Below are 25537 nucleotides of genomic sequence, written 5' to 3' on the forward strand. Positions count from 1 at the left end.
GGGGGGCATGTGTTGCGGCCGTGCCGGCGGGGACCGGTGCGGTGGCATCTCCGCGATGGCATCTCCCCATCGTGCGCTGGCTTCCTGCTGCCACCCCCCCGGCGGCTGCTGAGCCGGGCCGATGGTATCGCGGGGGCATGGGGGGGGGGCTGGGGGCCTGCGCCCGCCACGGCACCCACGGTTGTCACGTCCCTGCTGGGCGATGGGTCCCCGTGCTGGGGATGGGTGGCTGGGCTGGGGACACGGGTGGTGGCCGTGGGGTGCCAGCGCTGGGGACGTGGGTCGGTGCTGGGGACACGGGTGGTGGCCGTGGGGTGCCAGCGCTGGGGACGTGGGTCGGTGCCGGTTCAGGGACTCCGAGGGTGGCCCCAGGACGCGGCGCTGGGGACCCCACAGCCGGTGGCTGAGGGTGCCGTGGCCGCGTGGCTCTGCCCCGGCGCGAGGCCATGGAAGGTGGCGGTGGCCGATGGCTGTTTCCTGCCGCTAATCGCCGCTAATTGGCTTTGGCTTGCCCAGGTCCAGGGACCCCACGGCGGGGGGGGATGGACGGACGTGGGGGGGCCACGTCGAGGCGTAAGAGGATTTCCCTGCCTCCTTCTTAAGGCTCAGCCGCCTCGGGGTCCCGCTCCGTGCCCGCCTGCCCACCCGGCCCCGGCCCCATGCCACGCACCCAGGGGGACAAAGGGGCCCCCAAGGACACGGAGGCCCCCGGCAAGGGGAAAGGAGGGGAGGTGGGTGAAAAAAACCCCAAAGCCCCCGAGGACGGCGGCCCCCCGAGCACCAAGAGCCCCGGCTCTGAGTCCCGGCACGGCGGCCACGGGCAGAAGAACAGCAAGAAGGGGGACCCCCACGCCGCCGCCGCCAAGACCTACTCCCCCTTCCTCAACACCGTCTTCGGCAAGGTGGGCGCAGGCGGGCAGGGGACGGGGACGGGGGGGGACAGTGGGGATGGAGGGGACATGGGGACAAAGTCAGGGGTGCTCTGGGACCCCAGGGATGGAGGGGACATGGGGGCAGTGAAGATGGGGTGGGGGATGCTCTGGGATCCTGGGAATGGAGGGGACACGGGGACACAGGGGACAAGGTTGGGGATGCTTCGGGACCCTGGGAATGGAGGGGACATGGGGACACAGGGGACGAGGTTGGGGATGCTTCGGGACCCTGGGGATGGAGGGGACACAGGGGACAAGGTTGGGGATGCTTCGGGACCCTGGGAATGGAGGGGACACGGGGACACAGGGGACAAGGTTGGGGATGCTCCGGGACCCTGGGGATGGAGGGGACATGGGGACAGAGGGGACAAGGTTGGGGATGCTCCGGGACCCTGGGGATGGAGGGGACATGGGGACACTGGGGATGGTGCTGGGGACACCCCAGGACCCTGGGGATGGAGGGGACACCCAGGGGGACAGCCTGGGAAGGGGGACCTGAGCTGGCAGTCCTCCGCAGGGGGACACATCCTGCTCCCCCACCTCCAGGAGTATGAAGCACCCATGGGTGCTGGGCAAATCCCATTCGGAACCTGGGGTTCCCGGGCTGGGGCAGCCCCAGGGTGGGTGGCAGGAGATGGGACATGGGGGGCCAGGGCAGGGCGGGTGGGGGGGGGTGCAGGCACCGGGCAGGGCAGGGCTTTGCCTCCAATCCCTCTAATCCCTCCCGCTGGAGTTAATTTTGGCCCACGCTTAACGAAGGTGACACCGCGGTTTGCTGGGAAGGGGGGGGGGGTGTTGGAATCGAGCCGGGTCTGATTCTGCCCCCCACCCTGTGTGTGCCCGGCTGGCCCAGGAGCGGGAGCTGTCGCCGGAGGAGCTGGATGGTGAGGAGGGGGGTGATGGGGGGCTGGGGTGGGCCGTGGGTACGGGGGGCGCGTCCTCATGGAGGGCTCTGCCACGGGGACACGTGCCATGGCGGGCTATGCCATGGGGCACGGTGCCATGGGGACATGTGCCATGGTGGGCTGTGGCATGGGGATACGTGCCATGGGGACATATTGTCATGGAGGGCTCTGCCATGGGGTGCAGTGCCATGGGGACGCGTGCCATGGAGGGTTCTGCCATGGGGACATGTGCCGTGGAAGGTTCTGCCATGGTGGGCTGTGCCATGGGGACATATTGTCATGGAGGGCTCTGCCTTGGGGTGCAGTGCCATGGGGACGCGTGCCATGGAGGGTTCTGCCATGGGGACATGTGCCGTGGAAGGTTCTGCCATGGTGGGCTGTGCCATGGGGACATATTGTCATGGAGGGCTCTGCCTTGGGGTGCAGTGCCATGGGGACGCGTGCCATGGAGGGTTCTGCCATGGGGACATGTGCCATGGAGGGTTCTGCCATGGGGCGCAGCGCCATGGGGACACGTGCCATGGAAGGTTCTGCCATGGTGGGCTGTGCCATGGGGTGCAGTGCCATGGGGACATGTGCCATGGAGACACATGCCATGGAGGGTTCTACCATGGGGTGCAGTGCCATGGGGACACGTGCCACGGAGGGTTCTGCCATGGGGACACGTGCCATGGAAGGTTCTGCCATGGTGGGCTGTGCCATGGGGTGCAGCGCCATGGGGACACGTGCCACGGAGGGTTCTGCCATGGGGACACGTGCCATGGAAGGTTCTGCCACGGGGCGCAGCACCATGGGGACACGTGCCACGGAGGGCACTGCCACGGGGTGCAGCACCACGGGGACACGTGCCACGGCACCGCATCCAGGGAGGGTTCTGCCATGGGGCGGCGCGGTGCCTGGGGGACCCCGACGCCTGATGGGTTCCGTGTGCCCGCGTGCGCCTGCGTGCGCGGGCAGAGCTGCTGGACGCCTTCAAGGAATTCGACACGGACCAGGACGGGTACATCAGCTACAAGGACCTGGGCGCCTGCATGCGCACCCTGGGGTACATGCCCACCGAGATGGAGCTCATCGAGATCTCCCAACACATCAAGATGAGGAGTGAGCGCGGGGCCGGGCGCCGCGGGGCTGGGGCAGGCGCCGCAGGGGCAGGGGACGGGGCGCGGGGTGCTGAGGTTGTCCCTTTCCCGCCTGCAGTGGGCGGCCGCGTGGATTTTGAGGATTTTGTGCAGATGATGGGGCCGAAGTTGCGGGAGGAGACGGCCCACATGGTGGGCGTGAGGGAGCTCAAGATCGCCTTCCGTGAGGTACGGCCACCGCCACGGGGGACCGCGGCCACGGCGGGGCAGGGGGACCGCAGCCGTGGGGGTGACCGCTGGCACGGAGGGGACAGGAACCCTGGAAAGACCATAGTGGGGACAATGACCGTGGGGGTGACCATGGGGAGACCATGGGGTGACTGTGACCATGGGGGAACGGTGACCGTGGGGGTGACCCACTGGCACGGAGGGGACAGTGACCACGGGGTGAATGTGACCACGGGGAAATGGTGACCGTGGGGGTGACCACTGGCACGGAGGGGACAGTGACCACGGGGAGACCATGACCACGGGGGAACCGTGACCATGGGGGTCATCACAGGCATGGAGGGGATGGTGACCAGAAGACCAGGGGGTGACCACGGCCCTGGAGGGAGGGTGACGGGGCCGATGGGGAGGGTGACACCCCCCCCCACCCCCACCCTGCGGGTGCCGTAGTTCGACGTGAACGGGGACGGGGAGATCAGCAGCGCGGAGATGCGGGAGGCCATCGCGGCGCTGCTGGGGGAGCAGCTGAAGGCGCAGGAGGTGGACGAGATCCTGCAGGACGTAGACCTCAACGGGGACGGGCGCGTGGACTTCGATGGTGAGAGACCTCCCCCCCCCTTCCCTGCAGCCCCCCCCCTGCCCCACGGCACGTGGTCAGGGGCCGTGTTGGGTGGCTCAGCCCCGAGTCGCCTCACCCCCTCCTCCCTCACCCCGCAGAGTTCGTTATGATGCTGTCATCCCGGTAACGAAGCTTCAGGGCAGGAGGGGACACCCCCCCCTCCCATCCTTGTCAGGCACTCCCTGCCCGGCCGACCAGCCCAACATTTCTGCCACCATTAGGGTTCAGAGTGAACATCTGGGAATGGGGCAGACATGAGACACCTCCCCCCCGACCCCAATAGTCCCCGAGGGTGGCGGCAGGACTGGGAGGGGGGCTGGGGGGGGCCCAATAAACCCCTTGATCAGAGCTGGAGGTGAGTGTCTGTTGGTCATTGGGAGGGGACGTGGGGTGGGACGTGGGGTGGGACCGTCCCCAGCCCCTGTGTCCCCCCCAGCAGGCAGCGCAGGCTCTGCCCGGGGTGCGAGCTGGGGCTGGGGGGGGGGGGCAGCTCTGGGGGGGGGGCAGCTGGGGACACGGGTCAGTGTCTGGGGGGGGGGGGGTGTGTGTGTCCCACGGGGGACGGGGACAGCGGCTGCTGCTCCTGGGTGGGGGCAGAGCAGGGGGAGCTGGGGGGGGGGGGGTGGTGCAGGCAGGGGGCAGGCAGGTGCATGCACAGTGCAGGCAGGGTGCAGGCAGCTGCCTGCGGGGCGGGGCAGGGTGCGGGCAGGGTGCAGGCAGGGTGCAGGCAGGGTGCAGGCAGGGTGTGGGCGGGTGCAGGCGGGATGCGGGCAGCTGCCTGCGGGGTGGGGCAGAGTGCAGGCAGGGTGCAGGCAGGGTGCAGGCAGGGTGCCTGTTCTGCGCTCCTGCAGGCACGAAGCCCCTGGGGAGCCCGCTGGGGTGCAGGCAGGGCCCGGGGGTGCAGGCAGGACCCAGAAGTACAGGCAGGACCCAGAGGTACAGGCAGGGCGGGGTCACTGGGTGCGCTCTGCCATTGGCTGCGTGATCCGACTTGCTGCAACCAGCCGGCCAATCAGCATCCCCCCAAGCGGCTGGCCAATCAGCACACGGCAATTAACGAGGGGGTGTGTGGAATAGCTGCCCTCCGTGATGTTTACTCAAAGGGACCGGCCAATCAGCCTGAGGGAGGGCAGGGCTCAACCAATCAGCAGAGAGCACGGTGCTGGCCAATAAGCGCACGTCTCCCGCGCCGGCTGGCCAATCAGCACGCGGGGAGCCCACGTGCGGTGGGGACAGGCAGGGCTGGGGGCGATGGGGGGGGCGAGGCCATGCCCTGCTCCCCCCCCCCCCCCCCCAGTGTCACCAAATGACCCCCTCGGGACCCCCCCCACGCCGTGGATGTGCCCCCAGGGGGTCCCCACACCCCCCCCGGCTGGGGACACCCCCTGGCAATAAAGGGGACCCTGAAATCGGGGGTCGTGTCCCCCCCCCAAAAAAAACCCAAACAAAACAAACCGTGGGGCCAAGTGGCTCCACTGGGGCTCGAACCCAGGACCTTCTGCGTGTAAAGCAGACGTGATCACCCCTACACCATGGAGCCGGCTGGGGGAGCCCCCCCGGACCCCCCAATCCAGCGGGGGAACCTGGGGGGGGGGGCACACACACACACAGAGGGGACACCCCCCCCCCCCAAAACTCCCCCAGACCCCCCCATGCTCAGTCCGTGGTTGGCAGAGCCCGGCCTGGGGCCAGAGCCCACCCTGGGGTGCCCCCGTTCAGGGTGGGGGGGGGGTCCTGGGGTGGCTCTGTGGCGCAAGGGAGAGCGCGTTGGACTTCTAACGTGGGGGGGGGGCGGCCATTCAAAGGTTGTGGGTTCGAGTCCCACCAGAGTCGCTGCTTTTGGTTGGGGGGGGGTGCAGCAGACGACAGGACCCCCAGGGCAGACCCCGGGGGGGGGCCGCTAAGCCCCAAGGGCTGTGGGGTCACCCCTTGGAGTTAAGTCCCCATGGGTTTGACCCCCCCATTTCTGCCAGCCTACAGCTCCCTTTTCTTGGGGGGGGGGGGGAGAACAACTGCCCCAGGGATCCCCAGACCACCCCAGGGGTCCGAGGGGCACTTGGGGGGGGGGGGGTGTGTGTCTGGGGGACACGGAGGGTCCCCCGATCTGGCCAGGTGCCCACCCCGGCTCAGCAGGACGCGGGGGGGGGGGACAAAGAGCCGTGGCCCCCAGGCAGGGGAGCTGTGGGGGCCAAGGTGGGGGTCATGGGGATAGTGGTGGGGGGCACCCACAGTGGCATTGCGGGGGTGGGGGGCACATGTCAAGGTGCCCACGGCGCCAGCACATCCAGGAGGAGGAGGAAGAAGGTTGGGGAGCGTGTGGCCCCCCCGGCACCCCCCCCACACCAGGAGCTGCCCGGGTAGCTCAGTCGGCAGAGCATCAGACTTTTAATCTGAGGGTCCAGGGTTCAAGTCCCTGTTCGGGCGCTGCCACCCCCTTTTTGGGGTGCGGAACCCCTATGGGGACTGGGTGGTCACTCGAGGGGGGGTATAGCAGTGGGTCCCCCGGGGATCAGTGTTATTCCCCACCCCTGGCTTCCCCCCCCGCCCCCCAGAGCAGACACAGGCAGGCTGGGGCATTCACAGATTTTAATTTAGTTGTTTTCCTGGAGGGGGAGAAAAACAAAGGCATCATACACCCCCACGTTTCAGGTTTGGGGGTGCAGAGACCCCCGCAGCCTCCCCCCACAGCGCATCTCCCGGCCCCTGTAGTGTTTGGGGGTGCAGGGGCCTGCTGCTCCCCAGAGATGGATGGGAGACACCCCCCCCCCCCCAAAACCCAGGACCTCCCCCCCTGCCCTAAAAAACCTACAGGGAAGGCACCTCGAGGGGGAGCCCCACGGCAGGGGGGGTGGGGGACACCCCGGGGAGGCTGGGGACAGGGCACCCCATCCTGGGGAGGGGGCGCAGGCAGGGGGAGAAGGGGACCCCGAGTCACTCTCTACATATATATAATATACACCTATAGAAGAGGCTGTGGGGCAGAGTCTGGCCCCCCTTGCACCCCAAGAGCACCCGAATGCCTGGGGGGGTGAAGGGGAAATTAAAAAAAAAAAAAAAACAAAAACAAAACAAACCATAACGGGGTGGGGGGGGGGAGAGACCAAGGCCAGCCTCGGGCTCGCCCCGCTGCACCCACCGCCCGGGCAGAGCCGGCCCCTGCCCTCCCCGGGGGGCTGCGCCCGGGGCACCGTCTCTCCTGCACCGGGGAGGGGGGGGAGACACCGGGGCAGGTATGGGATGAAGGGGAACCCCCTCCCACCCACAAATGGGTGGGTGGGGGGGGCCGTGGCAGCTCCCGCTCCCCACCCCGGCGGCATCAAGGTCAGTTTGGATGGGCTAAGGCAATCCCGGCGGGCGAGCGCGGCCGGCACCGACGGCGACGTGTGGGGACAGACGGGCGGTTAAGACAGACGGACAGACAGATTGCGGGGAGCTGGGGGAGGCTGTGGCAAGCACCAGGCAGTGCCAGCCCGGCACAGCGGCTCCCCTGGCAAGCCGGCTTGGCCTTTGCTCCCCCCCCTCCTCCCCTTCACTGCCGCTCCTCCCCGCCGGCTCAGAAAATGTCCGGGCACAAGGTCCAGTCCTGCTTCTCTTTGCTCTCCCAGTAGCCGCCCTTGTAGACGTGCGCCAACTCCTGGGTGACGGGGTCCTTCTTGCGCTCAAACCACAGCGGCTTGTAGGGATCGTAGGGGGTGCCTGGGGTGGGGGGGCACAGGGAGGGGTTGAGGGCCATGGGGCCAGGTAGGGAGCGGGTTAGGGGGTCGCTCGTCCCTTCCTTACCGTCCTCGGTGGCCCTGGCGGCCTCAGCTTCGCGTCTCTTGCGGGAGATACGTTGCTTCTCCTCCAGTCGTTGTTTCTCGGCATTGGCCTCATCCCAGCGGCCGTTCTCCATCAGGCGCTGGTCTGGGCGCCGACGGCTGTCTGTGGGCGCCGTGCCGCTCTCCGGGGCGTTGAGCGTCAACGCCAGCTCCGAAAAGTAGTACATATTTTCTGCATACTTCCTACACCAGGGAAAAGGGATCAAACTCAAGCCCCCTGCGCCAGCGGGCTTCACACCCAGCCTCACGCCCCTGCTCTTCGCTGGGGCCCCGGAGCCAACCCCGGTCCCCCTCCCAGCTCTTGGGACACCTTTGTCCCGTGTCCCCTACTCACGGGAGCGGGTTCCTCTTCCACAGCAGCACCCGGCTGTCCTCGGCCTCGTGGGCCCTCTGCCGCCCTTCCGCTCCGTTGTCCCCAGCGCCCAGCGTCACCTTGTAGCAGTCCATCTTCTCATCCCAGGTGCCCAACAGGACAAAATGCACCTTCCCCGCGGGGTCTGTCACCTCCCCGGTGACCTGTCGGGACAGGGGACAGCCTGAATCAGGACACTCAAAAGCCACAAGCACCCCAGTGCGTCCCGAGCTGCCCACCCAGCCTCTCCGTGCCCCTACCTTCCTCGCCACGTCCCGCGAGAAGTAGCTGTAAGGAACGAACTTGAGGTTGCACTTGTCACCCGTCTTGTGATTGACGATCTCAATTTCACCTGACTGCGGAGGGGAGGAGGAGATGGTCAGATCCAGCCCACAGCCCTTTCCCTGGTGGCGGGGGAAACTGAGACACAGGGGATCCATGTCTCTGTACAGGACTGGCACAAATGTGTGCTGGTGAGCCCTGTCACTGGGGTTTCAACCCACCTGGTCTATCCAGAGCTTGCCCACGATGATGTTGTGCACGGTGGTCGTGACCTTTTTCCACGTGTAGTGGTTGCCGGAGGAGTGGAAGACGCAGTGGATGGTACCTGAGGAAGGAAGGCTGCGCTGGGAACGATCGCCTGGAGCCTGCCCAGCCAACGGAGGCTCAGGTGGTCCCCAAACCTGCCCCACTCCCATGCGCAGCACAGATATCCTCCCTCCCCAGGCATCTTCCCACACGGCACACGTGCCCAGGGCTGCGGAGCTCACCCAGAGGCATGATGGAGAGGTATTTGCCCCGAAACTTGCTGGTGATTTTGATTTCCTGGCGAAGCGTCCAGCCGTGCTTGGAGTCGGCGTGGTGGGCAGCGGCCGGTGGGTGGTGACTCACCTGGCCAGGAGAGGGGACAGGTCAGAGCCAGCCACCCCGAGCAGGCTGGTGGTCCCAGAGAAGTGGGGCTGGCGGTACCTGCTCGCAGAGGGAGCGGTAGCCATTCTCCTCCAGGCGATCCAGCTCAAAGGTCTCCCCCAGGAGGGGGTTGAAGGGCTTGCTGGTGCGGAAGACGGTGGTGGAGTAGGACGAAACGGTGAAGGCGGCCACGTAGCACAGCTGCTCCAACGAACTCTCACACTTGGCCGCCCGGTCGAGCAGCTCATGGTACTCCAAGTCCTCAGTCAGACGCTGCAGCATGGACAGGGGCTCGTTGAAGTTCACCTGAAAGGGAAAGAGAGGTAAGATGGGAGGTTCCCGGGGTACCCCGTGCCCACCCACTTGCTGCATCCCCACTCACTGGCATGGGGATCTTGGACAACTCCTTCCCGATGCAGTTTTTCATGATGCTCCAGAGGTTGAGGCTGTAGTTGGGTTTGTAGGGGATGCGGGTTCTCTTCTCCTTCTTGGTATCCTCTACCTGGTGCTTGTACTAAGGGTGAGATCAGGGCTGCTGCGACGCGGCTGTGACCCCCGCCGCAAGAATTGGGGGACCCCCAGCCCAGCCCTGCCTCGCAGCCATCCCCCGGCCAGCCCTGTTTCTCCAAAAGCCAGCAAAGGATGCCGGCGGAAAGCCCCCCTTCCTACCTGCTCATCTAGGCTGATGTCGCTGCTGGTGCCACTGATGTTGCTGCCGGTGCGCCTGGGGGGGGCGAGGAGAGGGGCAGAATCAGTCCCGAGCGGGGTGTGGGGGACGGGAGGGCAGCCCCATACCCCAGCACTCACTTGTGGCCCATGCTCTCTGGCAAGGTGATGATCTCCGGGGCGTCAAAGAACTCGTTGTCATCGTCCTCATCGCTCAGGTCTCCTTTTGCAGGGCAGCACGGATCTGGGGCAGGGGCCGGGGGAAAGAGGGCAGTTGAGGCAGCGAGTTCAAGCTTCCTCCCAGTTTCGCCCAGTGGGAGCACTGGAGGGTCCCCCCACCCTGTCACCACCAGCCAGGCGAGAGGCCACACACCACCACTGCTGCACTGAGGGGCAGGCAGACAAGGCTTAGGAGGAGCGGGGACAGAACGAGCAGGTTTCGTGCATGGTGGGGCAGCACGTTGCCCGCTGTGGGCATTGCAGCCGCTCAGCTGCGCGGGAGAGACGGAACAGACCTATCGCTTGGGGTTGGCAATGCGAAGGACGCCGGGCCTGGCTCAGGGAAGGGACTGGAAGCAGCTGGGAGTTACCCTGGGCGCAGTGCTGTTGGCTTCCCCCATCCTTGCCCCGCACCATCAGCTCCATCTCATCACCGCTCACTCCCCCTCAACCAGCCCCCCAAGAACACGGCACAGGGGCTCTGGGCAGCCCGGCGGTACCTTTGGTGGAGCCGCCAGTGCCGGGCGCGCTGGCGGGCAGGACGGTAGCGCCGCGGAAGGCCCTTTCCAGGTGGTTGTGCTGCTTGGCCAGCTGCTCCAGCGTCTCCTCCAGCCGGATGCGCTGGTCCCGTTCGTGCTGCAACGATTTCTGCCACTTCTTGCTGTGGGTCTGGGCCAGCATCAGAAAATCCCGGCAGGCCTGTAGGGAAATGGTACCCCATCAGCGTAACGTCTGCGTGATGGGGGTCGACCCCCCCGCGGGACCCCCCTGCCCTGCCCCACGGGGTGGGGTACGGGACTCACGTTGATCATGGCGTTGGAGGTGATGCGGAAGAGGGTGGCTCGCTCGTTCACCTGCTTGATCTTCTCGGTGCTCTCAGCCGGCAGCCGGAGGGTCTCCAGCTCGCTGAGGGAGCGCTGCAGGGCCGTGCCGTGCTTAGCAATCAGGTCGTTGCAGGTGCTCAGATCCTCCACCTTGCTGGACAGGGTGCGCAGCGTGCTCTGCAGCTCCGTCTTATCCGTCTGCGATACCGACTCGTCACCGGAGTCATCTGCCAGCAGGAAGGGATGTTCGCGTGGCCCCGTGGGGCCTCTCTCCTCCCAGGAGATGGGGAAGAAGGGGAAGCTGTGGGCTGGGAGCAGCGAGAGCACCTGCCCTCTGAGCCACACCAGGCTCTGACCGTGGGGCTGCCAGGACGGGCACCACAGGAGGCCCCCCCCACTCTCTGGGGGCTGGAAGCCGCACATGGGGTGCTCCCGGCCACCGCCATGGCATCCTGGACGGCGATGTCACGGCAGAGAGCAGCAGCTCGGAGCAGATGGCCGATCTCCTGGTGCACGAGCAGTCACGCTAGCAAGGAAGCGTGTGCCAGGCTGCTGGCAACTCCTCAAGCTGGAGCCGGGCAGCAGGAAAGCCGGCTCCACGCTGGCACGGCTGCAGCAGGCGGGACAGAGCTGCCGAGCTCACACGTGGACAGACACGGCCACCCCTTCCAAATCCCACTTGGGGAGCGGTTGCCAGCACCCTGGGCCATGTGCTGCGACACCGTCCCTGCACAGCACCCCAGCCGGGCAGGGGAGATGGACGGGAAAAAGCAGGTTGCTTGCTAGCAGCGAGCAAAGGGAGCTTGGCAACAGGGAGGGAACGTGGGGTCATGTTCTGTGGAGGGGTAAAACAGTCCCTAGGCCCAAGAAGCAGGACCCACATGAGCATAGCAGGGGGCTGATGCATGCTGCTTGGCTCCGGAGGCCTGGGGGAACACACAACGGCTCACACGGGGGCTGTACCTGATTCCTCCAGCATCTTGACGGCTTTAGCCTTGGCCAGCTCTAAGGCGGTGACCCAGCGTTGCCGTTCCACCTCCGAGCTGGCTTTCAGGTGGTAGGTCTGAGCCCCGCCGTTGGAGATGATGAAGTTGCAGGAGTCCTCCACGGTGATGTTGGCCGTGGCCAGGTTGATGGTGCCGCGGCAGGTGTGCCGCATCTCCGCCTTGGACCTGGGATGGAGCGGGATGGGGTGCGGTGAAGGGGCTGGAGGAAGGAGGTGACCCATAGCCCGGCCTGGGTGGGGGCTGAGTCTTTGGGGGGGCTGCAGTTGGGACCTGGTGTTCCCCAGCCCGCAGACAGGGCTATTAATAGGGCACTGGTTCCAGTCCCTGGCTGTTTTGCCAAGCCGGCGGGGCAGGCACGCAGCCGGAGTGGGGTTTCACCGCCAGCGCCGGAACAGGGCCAAGGCTAGCAACACCACTTCGGGGGAAGAGCGTAGGGAGGGGTCTGCAGCCCCCAGGGAACACCACGCTCCCCTCGGTGCCTCCCGCATCCCGACACGGCGGTGAAGTCTCCGGCATGGCGCGAAGCCGTGCCAGCCTGGCACACCCCTTCCACGTCACCGGGCCCAGGCCTGCCGGACGGTGACAGACGCCTGGGACACCCCCAGCCCAGCCCGGGCCTCCCCCCACCCGCGGGGCTGTAACTCGAGCTGGCAGCTGCCTGCAGGCTCCGGTTCCCCCATCAATAATGGAGAACTGGGGAGGGACACGGCCCCCCCTCAGCCGGGCTCAGGTGTCCCCTTGGGGACTAAGCGGGGGTACAGTGGGGAGGGGGCTGGTAACGCCGCTCTCTCCCCCTGCCTGACTCCCACCCGGAGCAGACCCGCGGGGGGAACGGCCCTCCGTGCCCCCCCAGGGAAGGGCTGCTCGGAGAAACACAGAGATCCAGCGGCCAGGGGAAAGAGCTATGGGGGTGGGCAGCCAGACAGGCGACCTCCCCCCCCCACACACACACAGCCCCAGAGCCCCAACAGGGAGATGACAACCCTTCCCCGCCCCAGTTAGCACCGGGGAACGGCGGAAAACGGCGGGCAACACCGACACCTGACCGGTGCGGGGTGGGCTAGGAGCGACACACGTAAACACCACCCCGTGCTTTGCGGTGGGGGAGAACCGGCCGAGCACCAAGGTCACGGGGGAACCGTGAGGGGACGAGGGGCAGCGGGACGGGCCCGGGGGTGGACGGGGGGTGTCCCCGGTACGTACCGGTAGTAGCTGAGGAGGCCGTTACTGAGCACGAACCAACGGCGCTGGTAGCCCTTGATGTAGTTGGTCCACTTGAAGAGCCAGCCCTCACGGGCCGAACCGGACCCGGCGCCTCCCGCCCCGGAACCGCCGCCGCCGCCGCCCCCCGCCGCCGCCGCCGCTGCGCCCGCCCCCGGGCCTGGACCCGCCCCACCACCCGCCGCCGGTGAAGGCAGGGCCGGGGCAGCACCGGGAGCAGCGGGCAGAGCCATGGGGCCTGGCAGCGCTGCCGCTACCGCCGCCGCCGCTGCCGCCACCGGGCCGGGGCCCGCGGCCGCTGCGCGCAGCTCCGCCATCGCCGCCACCGCCTCCCCGCCGCGCTGCCGTCACTCGCCCCGCCCTCGGCCGCGCCCTATTGGCGGCGGCGGCCCCCGCGCGCACCGCCCCGACGGGCGGATTGGTGCCACCGCCCGCGCGGGGCGGTACCCGCGCTCTCATTGGCTTCTGGCGCGCTTGCGCCGAAGGCCGCCAGGCTGTGCGGCTCCATCGCTTTCTCACTGGTCCTCTCGCCCGTCTGTTTCCGCGGCGCGGCCAATCAAGGGAAGAAAGAGGATCCGCGCGTCGTGACGTCAGGACGCCTCTCGGCTGGGCGGTGCCGCGCCGCGGTGACTCATCCCACCACCCAGTCACCGCGGGGGGGGTGGGCGGGTCCTCGCGCTGCCATTGGCCGAGACAGTACCCTGACACCGGGGGTGGCGGTGACCTCTGACCTTTGACCGAGCGGGGCGGGGGGGGGGCACCGCTGCACCGCCTCAAGACCTCGGGCTGGTGCTGGGGGGGGGGGGGGGAATAAGGTGTCGTGTCCCCCCCCCCGGAGAACCGGCCATTACGGCAGGGCTGCCCGTTAGCCCCGCCCCCTCCCGGGAAGGCCCAGCCGGGGGGGGTGTTACCGGCGGGGAGGGGGGGAAACGGGCTGTCCCCGGGCCCCCCCCCCCCCCGGCTCAGAGAAGGAGAGGCCACGCTCCCGGCAGTATACAATTCATCTTTATTTACAATACCCTATAAAAATGTAAATTTAGAAATTTTATTCTCATTAACCGGAACCAAAAACTCGGCGGGGGAGGGAAGGGATGGGGGGTAAAAAGCACAAAGAAAAAAAAAAAAAGAAAAAATAATAATAATAAATGAACTTTCCACTTGATCAGTCAGAGGGAGAAGGCGGGGGGGTTGGGAAGCAGCCAAGGGGTAGGGGGCTGGTTAATGCTGGGGGGGTGTTACTGGTTGTAAAATACCTACATGTGCAAATCTCTTTGTTTTCTTTTTAAAAGCAAAAAAAAAAAAAAAAAAAAAAGGGGTAAAATTAAATCGCTCCCCCCAACATTCCCGAGGAGCAGAAGAGCAGAATCCTGGGGCTGGGGGCAGGTGGGGGGGGGGGGTGTAGAATACCCCCCCCTCCCCCCACTCCAGCCCCCCAGGGATGAGGGAAGGAGCCGACTCTCGGGAAGACAAGGCAAGTGTGTGTGCAAAAAAGAGGCGCGTGCGCTCACACGCGTGTGCGCCGGCTGGGAAGGGCAGGGATCAGACCTCGGGGCTGGATGGGAGGGGGCTGGGGAAAGAGGAGGGGGCAAAATCATCACCCCACGGATGGGGGGGGGGGGAGCTTCTCCCTGGCCTACAACCCCCCCCTCTTCCCGTAGTGTGTGTGGGGAGAAGCAGCAGCTGTTTTGGGGGGTCGGGGGGGGTGGGGGTTGGACGCAGCAGGGAGACGCAGCACTTTGTGGGGGAGGGTGGGGAGCAGCCAACACCCCCCCACACCCCTTCTCTGCCTCCCCCCAGCCAGGGTTGTGGGGTGGGGGACACTGTCCTGCCAGGCCCAGGGTTGGGGGGTGGGTGTGGGGAAGCCGCCTGCCCTCCATCCATCCTCTGGAACACCACGGGGGGGTATGCCGACGGCGGTGGCGAGGAGCCGCGGAGATTTCCTACCGGATCCCGTGCACTAAGCTGGTACCAGGAAACAACGGCAGAGGGGTCAGAGGAGTCAGCGACTCCCCTCACCCCAGGCTGCTCCCTTCTTAGGGGAGGCTTCACCCTCTGCCCCACACCGATCCCGCACCCCTTCGCCTCTGTTTTCACCCCTTTTCTGGTGTGTGTCCCCCCCGCCTCCTCGCGTGGGAGAAGAGGGATGCTTACTGCAATTTTGTCTCCAGCAGGTTCAGCTTCTGCTGGTCGACGTAGCGAGAGAAGAGGGAGATCAGGTTCGAGGGGGTGGACACCGGCTTGGCCAAGGCCGCCTGAGGGATCCGCAGGAGCTCCCGGGTTGCCATGAGCATCAGCTCCGTCCTGCCGGAAAGCCGCACAGGAAAGGAGGAGTGAGAGCCGTTGGGTGCTCCGGGAGCTGGGCGTTCTCCAACTCCCCTCAGGGGACCGGGGTGCCCCTGGCTACACACACCTCAGAGAGTTTTGGCACTGGAACCAAATGGGAGGCTGTGCCGTGTCCTCAAACACTGGCCTCCCCGCGGAAAAGGGTCCTGCCTGTGCTCGACAGCCTCACCGAACCCCCTGCACCGAGACACCCTGGCTGCTCTGTGGGGCCTGGCCTCCCACCGAGGATGGCCTTCTCCCCCAGGGACTCGTAACATGGTGACGTGCCACGCAAGAGCTTGCGGGAAGAGCGGTTAACGCCGTATCGCACGCCTCGGGCTAAGCAAGACTCGGCAATCTCGGATCTGCTCAGGCTAAAAGCGTTCCAGCGGCTCGGCTGAGGTGACAGTTTCCCTGCACCTCTAAGGGACCAATCCCGGCACGTCCCAAGCCAAATCTATCACTTTCTGCCTCGGGCCTGCCTTTCCTTCAGCACCGTGGCTGTTTCCAGCGCTGCTGCCGAGAGACTGCAATTAAACCTCCTTCTTCATCAACTCTACCTCCGAGTCCTTCGGACCTTGCACAGCGCAGTGTCCGACCCCGAAGGCATCACCGCCTTCCGCCCCCAGCCCGAGGCGCAGCCGAGGATGGGCACTCACCACTGGTTGTCCTGCATTAGCTCTGTGTTCGTGTCCGAGCTCTGCAGTTCCTCCCCACGGCTCAAGACCAAGAACAGCAGGGACAGGCCAAACTGTGGGGCGAAAGGGAGATGTCCTGCTGGTGCTGTCACAAGCCATTGCCGGCTTCACGACCTCGCGAAGAAATACGTGCGGCAGCGGACAGGCAGGGCAGGGCAAGGCAAGCTTTTCTCCCCCAACTCCTCCCCTCCGAGCATATTTTGAGTAGGTCTGAGAAATCACCTCCACCTCCCAATCCTCCTGGAGATGGTGGCACAAGCAGGAGGATCCCCAGCTGCCTTTGCAGGCCCCCGAGGAGGAGGAGGAGGAGGAGAAGAAAGAGGAGGCTGTTTATGGGCCTGAGTCACAGCAGGCATTGTGGATGGCTGCGTGAGCGACAGACTGCTCCTTGCCCAGCTTGGAGGGACATCTTCACGAACCCACAGATTTCAGGGCAAGAGCCTGTAGCCCAGTGGGACAGACAAGGGAGCCAACTGTCAGACTGCAGTGGAGTCTCAGGCCAGCTCAAATGGCTGATTAATCTGCCAGACACCCTCGTTAATCAGCAAGGGAAGGGAAGAACGCCAGGGGCTGGCAGCCTGTGGCTCCTGTGCCATTCCTGCACCATGGCTGCATCCAGCTCTGCCACCCAGTGCCGGGAAGCTGCTGGGGAACTCAAGTTTCCCAACTATGGGGAGATATCAGGACCTGCCGGGACGGGAGGGATGAGATGGGCCCACCTGCCCCAGGGAGCAGAGCGAGGGAGAGAGGAGCACCTTGTTTTGGAGCACAGCAGTGAGGTGCAGGTTGGTGGGCGCTGGCGCGGTCGCGCTCTGAGGTAGGTTCGTTAGCTGCTGCACAAGGCTGGTGACCGTCCCCAAGGGAAGGTGGTAGAGAACGTGCGAGAAGGGCCTCAACAGGCAGGGCAGCACCTGCGGAGAGAGGAGCGGAACTGTGACAGCAGGGAGACGTGCTTCCCCATGGCCAGCTGGCCGCCCTGGGGCCTCACGGACCCCGACAAGACACTGCCTCGCAGCTACACAGACACCAGCAGCACCTCCACGTTCAGCCCCCCTCACACGCTCAGCATGGGACTTGCTAACAGCATTCCCCCACATCAGCACAGGCCTGCTTTAAATTCAAGCGAGTCTTTTTCCTTCTTAAATTGTCCTCTTTCACAAAACAAGCTCAGATTTATTCCACAGATGCCTGTATTTCTGTTCCCTATATAAAAAAGATTGCAAAGGACAGATGAGAGCACGTCTCTTGAAGATGCTGGCCTCTGCTCTCCATCTCTGGAAGATGGAGTCTCCTGTTGTCACCCGATGAGTCAGAGATGCAGCCCTTTAGACAAGCGTTCAGCCAAAAGCTAGGTTTGTTAAACAAAGGCACCATTTATCAGAAATCCTCCTCGCTTCCTTCTCGGTAGCGCTGGGACATGCTGTGCCAGCCAACAGGCACGGGAGATGGGCCCTGCCAGGAGCTCACGGCTCCTGCAACCTCCCCAGGCCTCTGGCAGTCTCCCAGGAGAGGCAGAAATGACCATCCTTAAGACACACGATGCTGTTTGCCATCTTCCCCAGTGAAGGGGAGGAGATCCGGCTCCAGACCCCGTGCCGAACCCCCCCGCTCACAGTGAGCGAGGGGAATCCTCCCAGCCCCTGGAACCTCACCTCATCCTGAGCATCCTTCTTGATGAGGAAGGGCAGGTTCCTGGCCGTCGCCATGAGTACATCGGCTGCTTGCTCAGGTGACAAGAAGGGGAGGATCCGGGCTACGAGGCGCTTCCCTTTCCGGATGCACATGATCTGCATGAAGTGGTCATCACTCGGCCTGCCGTGGAGAGGAGAAAGGTGCCGAACCTCAGCTGGGAGCGTCCCAGGGAATGCCAAGCGTTCCCATGGGTACCCCACAGCCGGCCCTGCACTGGCACCAGGCAGAAAACACACCCACCTCAAAAACCATCCCTGGGGAGGGAAAAATAATGCAGGAGCGACACCCCTAACCCTAACCTCTGCCTGTCTGATGGGCTGGGCAGGAGGACAAGGCTTGGTTCCCTGCGGGGCAGCAGAGAAGGAGCCACCGAGACCCTGTGTCCTTCCTTGCCCATCTGTTGCTGAGGCTGCAGGTCAGGCAAGAGGTGACAGACTTAAAAACCCAGACTCGAACCCAGAGATGTGCCAGGGCACAGAGCTCAGGGCAGACAGACACCCAAAAAGCATGCAGACAGGCACTATTTGCAGCACCCGAGCTGCAAGGATGGAAGTTGTTATAGGATCATAACCACAGTGAACAGTTGCATGAGGAAAATAGCAAAAAAAAAAAAAAAAAAAGAAAAAAAAGAAAAAAAATGGTTATTTCAGCCCCTAGTTCCCAACACACCCCTGGAAGAGTCAGCCTGAGTCTTCTTCAGGAAACAGGTCTCTGGAAAGCCAGTTTCAGCAGCTCTAAGTGCCCACGGACTCTCTGAGCTCCTGACAGTGACCGAGTCGCAGACACCACCTCTGCTTACCTCTCCTGTCCGGGTGCCTTCCCCCTCAGATTGTCATACATATCACAGATCTTCTGCTTTCTCTCGCCCATCAGGGCCGGCCGCTCACCTTCCAGGCTCAGGAGGTAGCGTCTCTCATAGTCCTCCACGTCCAGGAGGAGGCTGTATGTCTGCAGGAGAGATGGCGATCACAGCCCTGCTCCACAGAGATCCAGGACGTGCTCAGCCCCAGCCAGGGCCCTCCCATCTCCTTTGCTGCTACAAGAACAGCATATTCTTGCCCAGACCACGTCAACAAAGCCTCCTTCAGACCCAGCGTGAGAGCAGTTTGAGCAGGGACTCTGTGACCCGCCAGCATCCATCCTCTTGCACGGTGGCTGCAGAGAGCTGAGGCATTACTGCCTTGCAGCTGTGAGTCAGTAAAAGACCCTGCAAAGCCCATCCAGGCTGTTTTGGGGCAGGGTGAAGGCACGGCTGGTACCTGGCTCCAGCCTTTCCACTCCAGGGCCCCCCCTTCTCCTGCAACCTGGATGTCCAGAGGAGTTCATTGGTACCATGCCACGGTCTCCCTGGCCCCTCCTTTGCCCCAGCCTACCTCGTGCCCCACCACAGATCTCCAAGTCCCCCTCGAACTCACCTTCTCGATTGTGACAAGGGTCTGGCGCCTCTTGTCTCGAACCTGCTTCTCCTTCGTCTCCTGCCGGGGAAGGACAGCGAGTCAGGGCCGCGGGCAGCTCCCGCGCTGGCCTGAGTGCCAGCTGCAGAGCTGTGTCAGAGGGGAAGCAGGCCCAGAACTCACATCATCTTCACTGCGGGAGGTTACCACCGCATCGATCATCTTCCGGGGGTTGTTCACGCTGGAGACAGTGAGCTTCCCCAGCGAGCCCTCAAACTGCACTGCAGGAAGAGGGGAGAAGGGAAGCAAAGGGAGTCAGTCCGGGCCTGACCCCACCTTACCTGCCTTTATCTCTGGCCCAAAAGTAGCCCTGTGGCTACCTCCAAACTCCTGTCCTGGCCCAGAATGAACCACCACCACCCTTCACCTGCAGAGGTCTGGGCCATGTGGAGGAAGGAACGCTTACCTGGCTTGTAGGTGTGCTCCAGCTTAGCCACCTGAGGTGTGATGAGTTTAGTGCGTTCCTTCTTGGGACCATCACCGTGGACTTCCTCTGCTGCTGCTAACTTCTCCAGCTTCTGGAAGTAATTCTGAGGCAGGGAAAGGAGAGGCTGAGACCTCCGAAAAACAGCTGGCAAGAACTGATGCAACACATGCCTCTCCCCGGCCTGTGCTCCATCCCTTGCCCATCACTTACTGGTCTTCCCAACATCAGCAGCAACATTTTACACCACTGTTCTTCCCCCAGTACACGAGTGGATGACTGCATCCTCCTGTCTGTCATCCCTCGAGATTACAGAGATCAAGGTTCCTCCTCAGCCCTCTCTTTCTCAATACTATGATGAATCTGCTCTCCCTGGAGGTTTCCAGCTCCCAGTCCTTCCCAGCACACTCCAGTTAGCCCGCCTTGCCTTGCTCTGTTAGCACCGTGCCCAGGCTGGGCAGCGCGTGGCTGGGGCCTCCCACACCAGTGCTCACGCGCTCTCGCCATCCACCCTGGCCAACGTTCACCTCTTTCGCAATGGCACAGCTTTGTTGACTCGTGTCCCGGTTGTGGTCGCACCAGTTCCTCTCCTTTACCGGGGATCAGCTCACCCACAGCTCCCGGAAAACCTCTGTCAGCGCAATGCCTCCTGACAGCCCCAGAGCAGACGGACCAGCTCCCACTGGAGCCCAGACAACCACAGCAAGCACTCAGCCCCGCTCCCACCACGCCCCTGGCCCATGGCAGAGGACAACTGGACCGCTCTGACCCATTTCACTGCACTGGTGACTGCCCTCTCTGCTCTGCCCTGTGCTTGCGGCTGCACCGACTGCTCCGGGACCTTTCTGGGTGTGCGGCTGGCTCCTCTGCACCCCCTTCATGAAGATAGGGGCCCAACCTCCCGCACAGCTGACGACTGCCTCAGATACACTCCCAGCCACCCCACAAGCCCCGTTCAATCTCCCAAGTCAGGTGTCCTACATAGCTTGAAGCCCTCCGCAAATTTCCCCTGCCTGAAGTTGCCCTGTGTAACCTCAAACCCAGCTGAGCTTTGAGCATCTACCACTGTCGGCAAGAGCCCAGCCGTCACCTTGCTTCGTTTGCTCCAACTCTGGCTCCTCCCAGCCCTGTCTGGTGCTCCCTATTCTTGAACTGGAAAAGAGCAGGAGCAGACTCTCCCCATCCACTTTCTCTGCCTCATTCTTTGGACCCCATGGGCTTCACCACCACCCCTGCCAGACTAGCGTCCTCCTTATGCAGCCATTCCCTGCCCAGGGTGCTCTCCTGCATTTTCCATTTAGCAGCTTCCCCGTCTCCTGTTCCAAGTGTTTTATTCTGCCACAGTCACATGCAGCTTCTGATGTAGAGGAGCTGCTCTCTTGTTATCTTGGGCCTTCTGCTGCACCCTCCAAATCCATGCTGCCAGCATCCCCCAACATCTCGTCACCCCTGGAGATTTCACCCAAGAACAGGAAGGCAGTTCTTCCCTTGCTGCTGCCTCCCTTCCCTTTCCTTGCTGGGGATGCTCACCACACCCCGTCCCTCTGCCTTCCTCCTCCGGCACGTTCCCCGCGACTGGATCTAGAAATACTTCCTCCGCTGCATCACTCTCGGCACTGGCATCCCCTTCCCACCCAACGCCCCTCGGCACAGAGGCTGCGCCGGGAAGACACGGGTCCCATTAAAGAGCTGCCCTGCCGGCACCCACAGGCACAGGACATGCAACGGAGCAGGCTGGGTGCTTTCCCCCTCCCCGGTACCTGGTAGTAATAGTCATCCAGGTAGGGATCAGTGCTCTGCAGCTGCATCATCTGGATCTTGGACACCCAGTCCTTCTCCCGCTGCAGCATGAGGTTGGCGTAGGGGTCTTTGCGCATCTGCTCCTGGTGGCTGCTCCGGTGGCCCCCTCGGTCCCCCACCGAGCCGTTGAGGCTCCGGTGCTGGCTGGCAGGAGGCAAGAAGGGCACCCGTGAGCACACAGGAGCTACAGGAAGGGACAGAGAGCGGTGCACAGGCTAGCCCCGGCAGCACAACCCCCCCGCGGTGGAGGGGCGATGCAACCCCCCTCCACGGCGCCAGGCAGCCTCCTCTCCCGGCACCGGCACAGGGCCAGCACTTACTTTCGGTTCTGCTGCTGTCGCTGGTGCAGGAGACGGCGATGCTGGGGGTGCAGATGGGTCGTGTCCGGTCGGAACATCTGGGGCTGCGGCCTGGGGAGAGCGGGAAGTCTCAGAGGTGTCTGCAGAGAGTGGGCAGGCAGCCAGGAGAAGGATGGCACCTACCTCAGGTTCTGCAGGTGGGATCCAGGGCCTGGTGGGTGCTGCGGCTGCGAGGGAGGTGGAGCGGGGGGAGCCCCGAAGAAGGCACGAAACCCGCTGGCCGGAGACATCATCTGCCCGACTCTGCCCTGGAGCAGCTTGGGATTGACGGAGGGAAGAGGGCTCCCAACCAGGCCAGAGACCCGGGCAAACTGGCTGGGGGACATTCGGCCGGCCTGGCAGAGCAGACAAGGCACCCAGAGTCAGTTGGGGGGGAGATTTGGAGGCAAAGGGAAAGGCCCAGCCAGGGCGGCTGCATCTGGGACAGCCAGAAAGAGCCATGTAGAGCCAGCTCCCACAGCCACGTAGAGAAATGCGGGACCCTTCCCATGATGGGGGCCAGGAAAGCGCAGGAAGGGAGCGAAGGGGGCTTTACCTGGGCTCCTCCCAGCAGCTGCGCTCTCTGCAGGTGGGTGAGGACGGGAGAGACGCTGTGGGGGAACGGGTGGCCCAAGAGGGAGGAATTCTGGGGAAAGAGAAGGGAAGAGGCACCCCGGTCACAGCTGTGGCCCAGCCGATGGTGGGCAGAGGGGGAGTGGGCGACGGCGCAAGACGAAGCCCCAGGAAGGGTGCTGCGGGCAGGCTGGGAGCCAGGCCAGGCTCCCAGGAGCAGGGCTGACCCGGGATGACGAGGCAGATGGGCTGAACTATGGAACTAGAGACGAGCAGCCGGCTGGCTGTGTGTGAGAGCGACGGGTCCAGCACCATCAGGACCCAGAGTTGCAGGTGGGAGGAAGAGAACTGGGTGTCGGGGGAGGTTCTGGGAAGGTTGGAAGAGCTCCCAGTGACGGGGTGCTCGAAGGCAGTGCCAGTAAGGAGGGGTGCAGAGGGGGCTGGGTACCGGTACGTTGCAGAGCTGGTTGGGGGACATCCTCTCGCCGTAGGGAGCAGGGTAGCGCTGCTGCATGGTAGCTCGGATGTGGACAGGCTTCGGACACAGGATCTAGGAGGAGGGAAGCAGCACAGTCACCCTGTCAGCTCCCCGGGGACCAGCCTGCACCCTCTGAGCCGTGGGCAGCGAGTGGGGCGGGGGGGAGGTACCTGCTGGTTGAAATTGGGCACGGCAGCCTGTTTGGGAGGGGTGCCAATGGGGACAGCCCGGACAGGGGGGCTCCCAATGACAGGGGACGATGAACGCCGGGGCAGCGCGCGCTCAGAGGGGTCCCGCTCTTCCTCTCGAGCTTGTGGGGGTCTCTGAGGCAGAGCATAGTCCAGCACGGACACCGACGGCATCTCCTGCAAGCGGAAGGGGAGAGCAAGCTCCCCCCAGGATAACAGTCACTGACTGGGACAGGGAGGACTGGCACTCTGTGTCCCAGGGATGTCCCCAGGATGCAACGGCCACATCCTTCCTCCTACCAGGTCTCCTCTGCATCCCACTGCACTTCCCTGGGAGCCCCACGCGACGGTGGGAGTTCCTGGGGACCCCCAGGGCCTGCCCCACTGAGCCCACGTCACTGCCAAGACACCTGTTTGTGGTGACAGCGCTGCCTGAGCGCGGGGTGGGAACGCTCTGCATTGCCACCACACAGGCTACGTGCACACGCTCAGTTCCCAACTCTCGTCAGCCCTGAAGAGCTGGGAGAGGGCTGGCTGCACAGCACGCTCCGCTTGTGCTTAAAAGCCTGACTCTTAATTAAACCGCAACAAAAAAAAAATTCTCCGCCTTGAGGCACCGACATTCCCAAACCCTGATGGGAGCGCCGACATCTCTCATACATCACCAGGGACCACGTATCAGTGATAACCCCCCTCAGTCTGGCTCTCCAGCCTCCGTGGGGGGAACAAGGGGTGATAGTCTAAAAGGGTCTACAAATGAGCCAAACTGTGGCCACCTAGACCCAGCCAGAGGCAAGCAGAACACCCTGCTGTCCCAGGCTGATCTGGAGTACAGCACATCTCACCCCCCAGCACCCAGCTCCCTGCCACAGGGGTTTGGGGCATCACCCGCACCCTGGTACCATACCTGAGTTAGAAGCGGTCCCCGGATGCGCCGCAGGACGGCCGAGCTGTCCCAGATGCTGGGGTTCAGCCCTCCAGGCTGCTGGAAAACAGACAGGGAGTCAGCGCGGCAATACCGGGCCCGTCAGCCCTTCATCCACCCAAACCCCGCTCCCACCTGTGTGGGGACCCTGGTCTGCACAGCCTGCATAATGGCGGGATCCTCCAGCTCGCTATCGATGACCAGCCTGGTCAGCCGCTCCGCCAGCGTGTCCTCGGACTCGCCCAGCAGATCTGTCTCCTCTCCACCGGGTCCATCCTGTTCCCTTGCAGCCACCGGTTTGTCCTCCAGTTCCGCCAGTCGCTCGTGTGCCTCCTGCCAGTCGTCGTCTGCGAGGGACCCGCGGTGAGGGATGCGTTCGGGGGGAGGGAAGGCGGGGGTGAGGGCACAGTCCTGAGGGTTATGGGGGTTGTGGGGTGGCGGATCTCGGAGGGGGGGGTACGCGAGCGCTTACCGACAGCCCCGGCTCCAAAGGTGTCATCGTTGAACTGGTCGATATCTTCATCTTCCTCCCCCAGGGCCTGGAACGCGTCTTCATCCTCATCCAGCGGACAGTCCTCCAAGGACTGGGGAGAGCAAGGCGGCGGCGACGGGGGGGATCAGCGCCGGTCTCCCGGACACCACCCCCCCCCTCCTCCTCCTCCGTTCCGCAGCCCGTTACACCTCCCCGGTAATCCCCCCCCCCCCCCGCAACTCCGTGAGCCACACCGACCTCCCCACCCCCAGCACCGGGGGATACGGCACACTCCCTCCTTCTCCACAGACCACCACCCCCCCGCCGCCACAGCTCCGGTTCTCCCACAGGCCCTGCAACCTCCCGCTCTACCGGAACACTCCCGGGGGGGGGGCCCGGCGGGACGGGATGGGGAGGGGGGTGCGCCGGGCCGGTTCCCGGCCCGGCGCACCCCCCTCCCCATCCCGCCCCGCCGGGCCCCCCCCTCCTCCCTCCCTTCACTCACCTGATACCGGAACATGGCGGCGGCGGCGGCGCCCACCGCCCGCGCGCGGCCCGCTCCGGCCCCCGGGCCCCGCCGCGCATGCGCCGCCGCGGGCGCACGCGCATGACGTCACCCGCGCCCCCTCCCTTCCCCTCCCCTCCGCCGGCCGGGGTAAAAGAGCGCATGCGCGGCGGTAGAGGAGTCCGGGTAGGGTGGGGGCGGGCGGGAGGGCGTGGTCTGAAGGTTGTCCCCGCCTCCTTTTTAACCTTAAAGGCGCCGCAGCGCGCTCGGGGTGTTCTTAAAGGGGCAGCGGCTCCTTTTCTCCCACGGCGGGGTGTGCGGCGTTACACAGCTCGGCACAGAATGACGAGCGCCGTTGCACGCACCCACGTGTCCCCTGCCTGCAACCGTGTCGCCCACAGACGGCTGCGTCCCCCCAGCTATGTCCCCCCAGCCATAGCTGTGTCCCCCCAGCTGTGACCCCCCCAGCTGTGACCCATAGCCATGTCCCCCCCGGCCTTGTCCCCTACGCCCAGCCACGTCCCCTATCCCCCAGTCATGTCCCCCCAATTGTGTCCCCTATCCACAACCATCAGCTGTCCCCGCTCCCCAGCTGTGTCCCCCCAGCTGTGTCCCCCCAGCTGTGACCCATATCCATACCCGTGTCCCCTATCCCCAGCTGTGTCCCCCCCAGCCGTGACCCATCTCCATAGCCGTGTCCCCAACCGTGTCCCCTATCCCCAGCCATGACCTCAGCTGGGACCCCTAGCCCCAGCCGTGCCCCCCCAGCCACATCCCCTGTCCCCAGCCGTGTCCCTATCCATACCCACGTCCCCCCAGCCGCGCACCCCAGCCATGTCCCTTGTCCCCAGCTGTCCCCCCAGCTGTGACCCCATCCTTAGCCATGTCC

General features: G+C 64.6%; 3 protein-coding genes and 3 non-coding genes across 8 annotated transcripts; 3 read left to right on the top strand and 3 right to left on the bottom strand.

Moving 5' to 3' along the window:
• The first annotated feature begins 146 nt into the window (after nucleotides 1-146).
• On the top strand, nucleotides 147-4111 carry LOC142040438 (calcium-binding protein 2-like). Its single transcript, XM_075048359.1, has 6 exons — nucleotides 147-902; nucleotides 1786-1816; nucleotides 2795-2938; nucleotides 3035-3144; nucleotides 3595-3742; nucleotides 3862-4111. The coding sequence occupies exons 1-6, from the start codon at nucleotides 660-662 to the stop codon at nucleotides 3888-3890; spliced, it is 705 nt and encodes a 234-aa protein (XP_074904460.1). The 5' UTR covers nucleotides 147-659; the 3' UTR covers nucleotides 3891-4111.
• Nucleotides 4112-5230: 1119 nt separating this feature from the next.
• On the bottom strand, nucleotides 5231-5303 carry TRNAV-UAC (transfer RNA valine (anticodon UAC)). The gene has a single exon. It is a non-coding gene; the product is annotated as a tRNA-Val (tRNA).
• A 201-nt stretch (nucleotides 5304-5504) lies between these two features.
• TRNAR-UCU (transfer RNA arginine (anticodon UCU)) lies at nucleotides 5505-5596 on the top strand. Its single transcript is given in 2 exon segments — nucleotides 5505-5541; nucleotides 5561-5596. It is a non-coding gene; the product is annotated as a tRNA-Arg (tRNA).
• Nucleotides 5597-6114: 518 nt separating this feature from the next.
• Nucleotides 6115-6187, top strand: TRNAK-UUU (transfer RNA lysine (anticodon UUU)). The gene has a single exon. It is a non-coding gene; the product is annotated as a tRNA-Lys (tRNA).
• Nucleotides 6188-6332: 145 nt separating this feature from the next.
• OSBP (oxysterol binding protein) lies at nucleotides 6333-13112 on the bottom strand. Of its 2 annotated transcripts, XM_075048362.1 has the most exons (14): nucleotides 12762-13112; nucleotides 11515-11723; nucleotides 10531-10778; nucleotides 10228-10426; nucleotides 9650-9752; nucleotides 9512-9566; nucleotides 9225-9356; nucleotides 8903-9148; nucleotides 8704-8824; nucleotides 8437-8540; nucleotides 8194-8289; nucleotides 7916-8097; nucleotides 7544-7764; nucleotides 6333-7459 (listed from the first exon to the last, which is right to left on the bottom strand). In XM_075048362.1, the coding sequence occupies exons 1-14, from the start codon at nucleotides 13094-13096 to the stop codon at nucleotides 7317-7319; spliced, it is 2394 nt and encodes a 797-aa protein (XP_074904463.1). In that variant the 5' UTR covers nucleotides 13097-13112; the 3' UTR covers nucleotides 6333-7316. The 2 variants fall into 2 exon arrangements, with proteins under 2 accessions (XP_074904463.1, XP_074904461.1); XM_075048360.1 differs by having other exon boundaries at nucleotides 6333-7764.
• Nucleotides 13113-13612: 500 nt separating this feature from the next.
• Nucleotides 13613-24723, bottom strand: PATL1 (PAT1 homolog 1, processing body mRNA decay factor). Of its 2 annotated transcripts, none has more exons than XM_075048363.1 (19): nucleotides 24649-24723; nucleotides 24144-24255; nucleotides 23807-24018; nucleotides 23654-23731; nucleotides 22729-22923; nucleotides 22529-22630; nucleotides 22064-22153; nucleotides 21652-21863; nucleotides 21490-21579; nucleotides 21130-21313; nucleotides 19352-19475; nucleotides 19069-19166; nucleotides 18907-18966; nucleotides 18291-18439; nucleotides 17452-17611; nucleotides 16555-16710; nucleotides 15761-15852; nucleotides 14931-15080; nucleotides 13613-14741 (listed from the first exon to the last, which is right to left on the bottom strand). In XM_075048363.1, the coding sequence occupies exons 1-19, from the start codon at nucleotides 24661-24663 to the stop codon at nucleotides 14720-14722; spliced, it is 2301 nt and encodes a 766-aa protein (XP_074904464.1). In that variant the 5' UTR covers nucleotides 24664-24723; the 3' UTR covers nucleotides 13613-14719. The 2 variants fall into 2 exon arrangements, with proteins under 2 accessions (XP_074904464.1, XP_074904465.1); XM_075048364.1 differs by having other exon boundaries at nucleotides 13614-14741; nucleotides 23654-23728.
• Between the last annotated feature and the right edge of the window lie 814 nt (nucleotides 24724-25537).

This window comes from Buteo buteo, chromosome 16, assembly GCF_964188355.1.
Source record: "Buteo buteo chromosome 16, bButBut1.hap1.1, whole genome shotgun sequence".
NCBI classification, from domain to species: Eukaryota; Metazoa; Chordata; class Aves; order Accipitriformes; family Accipitridae; genus Buteo; species Buteo buteo.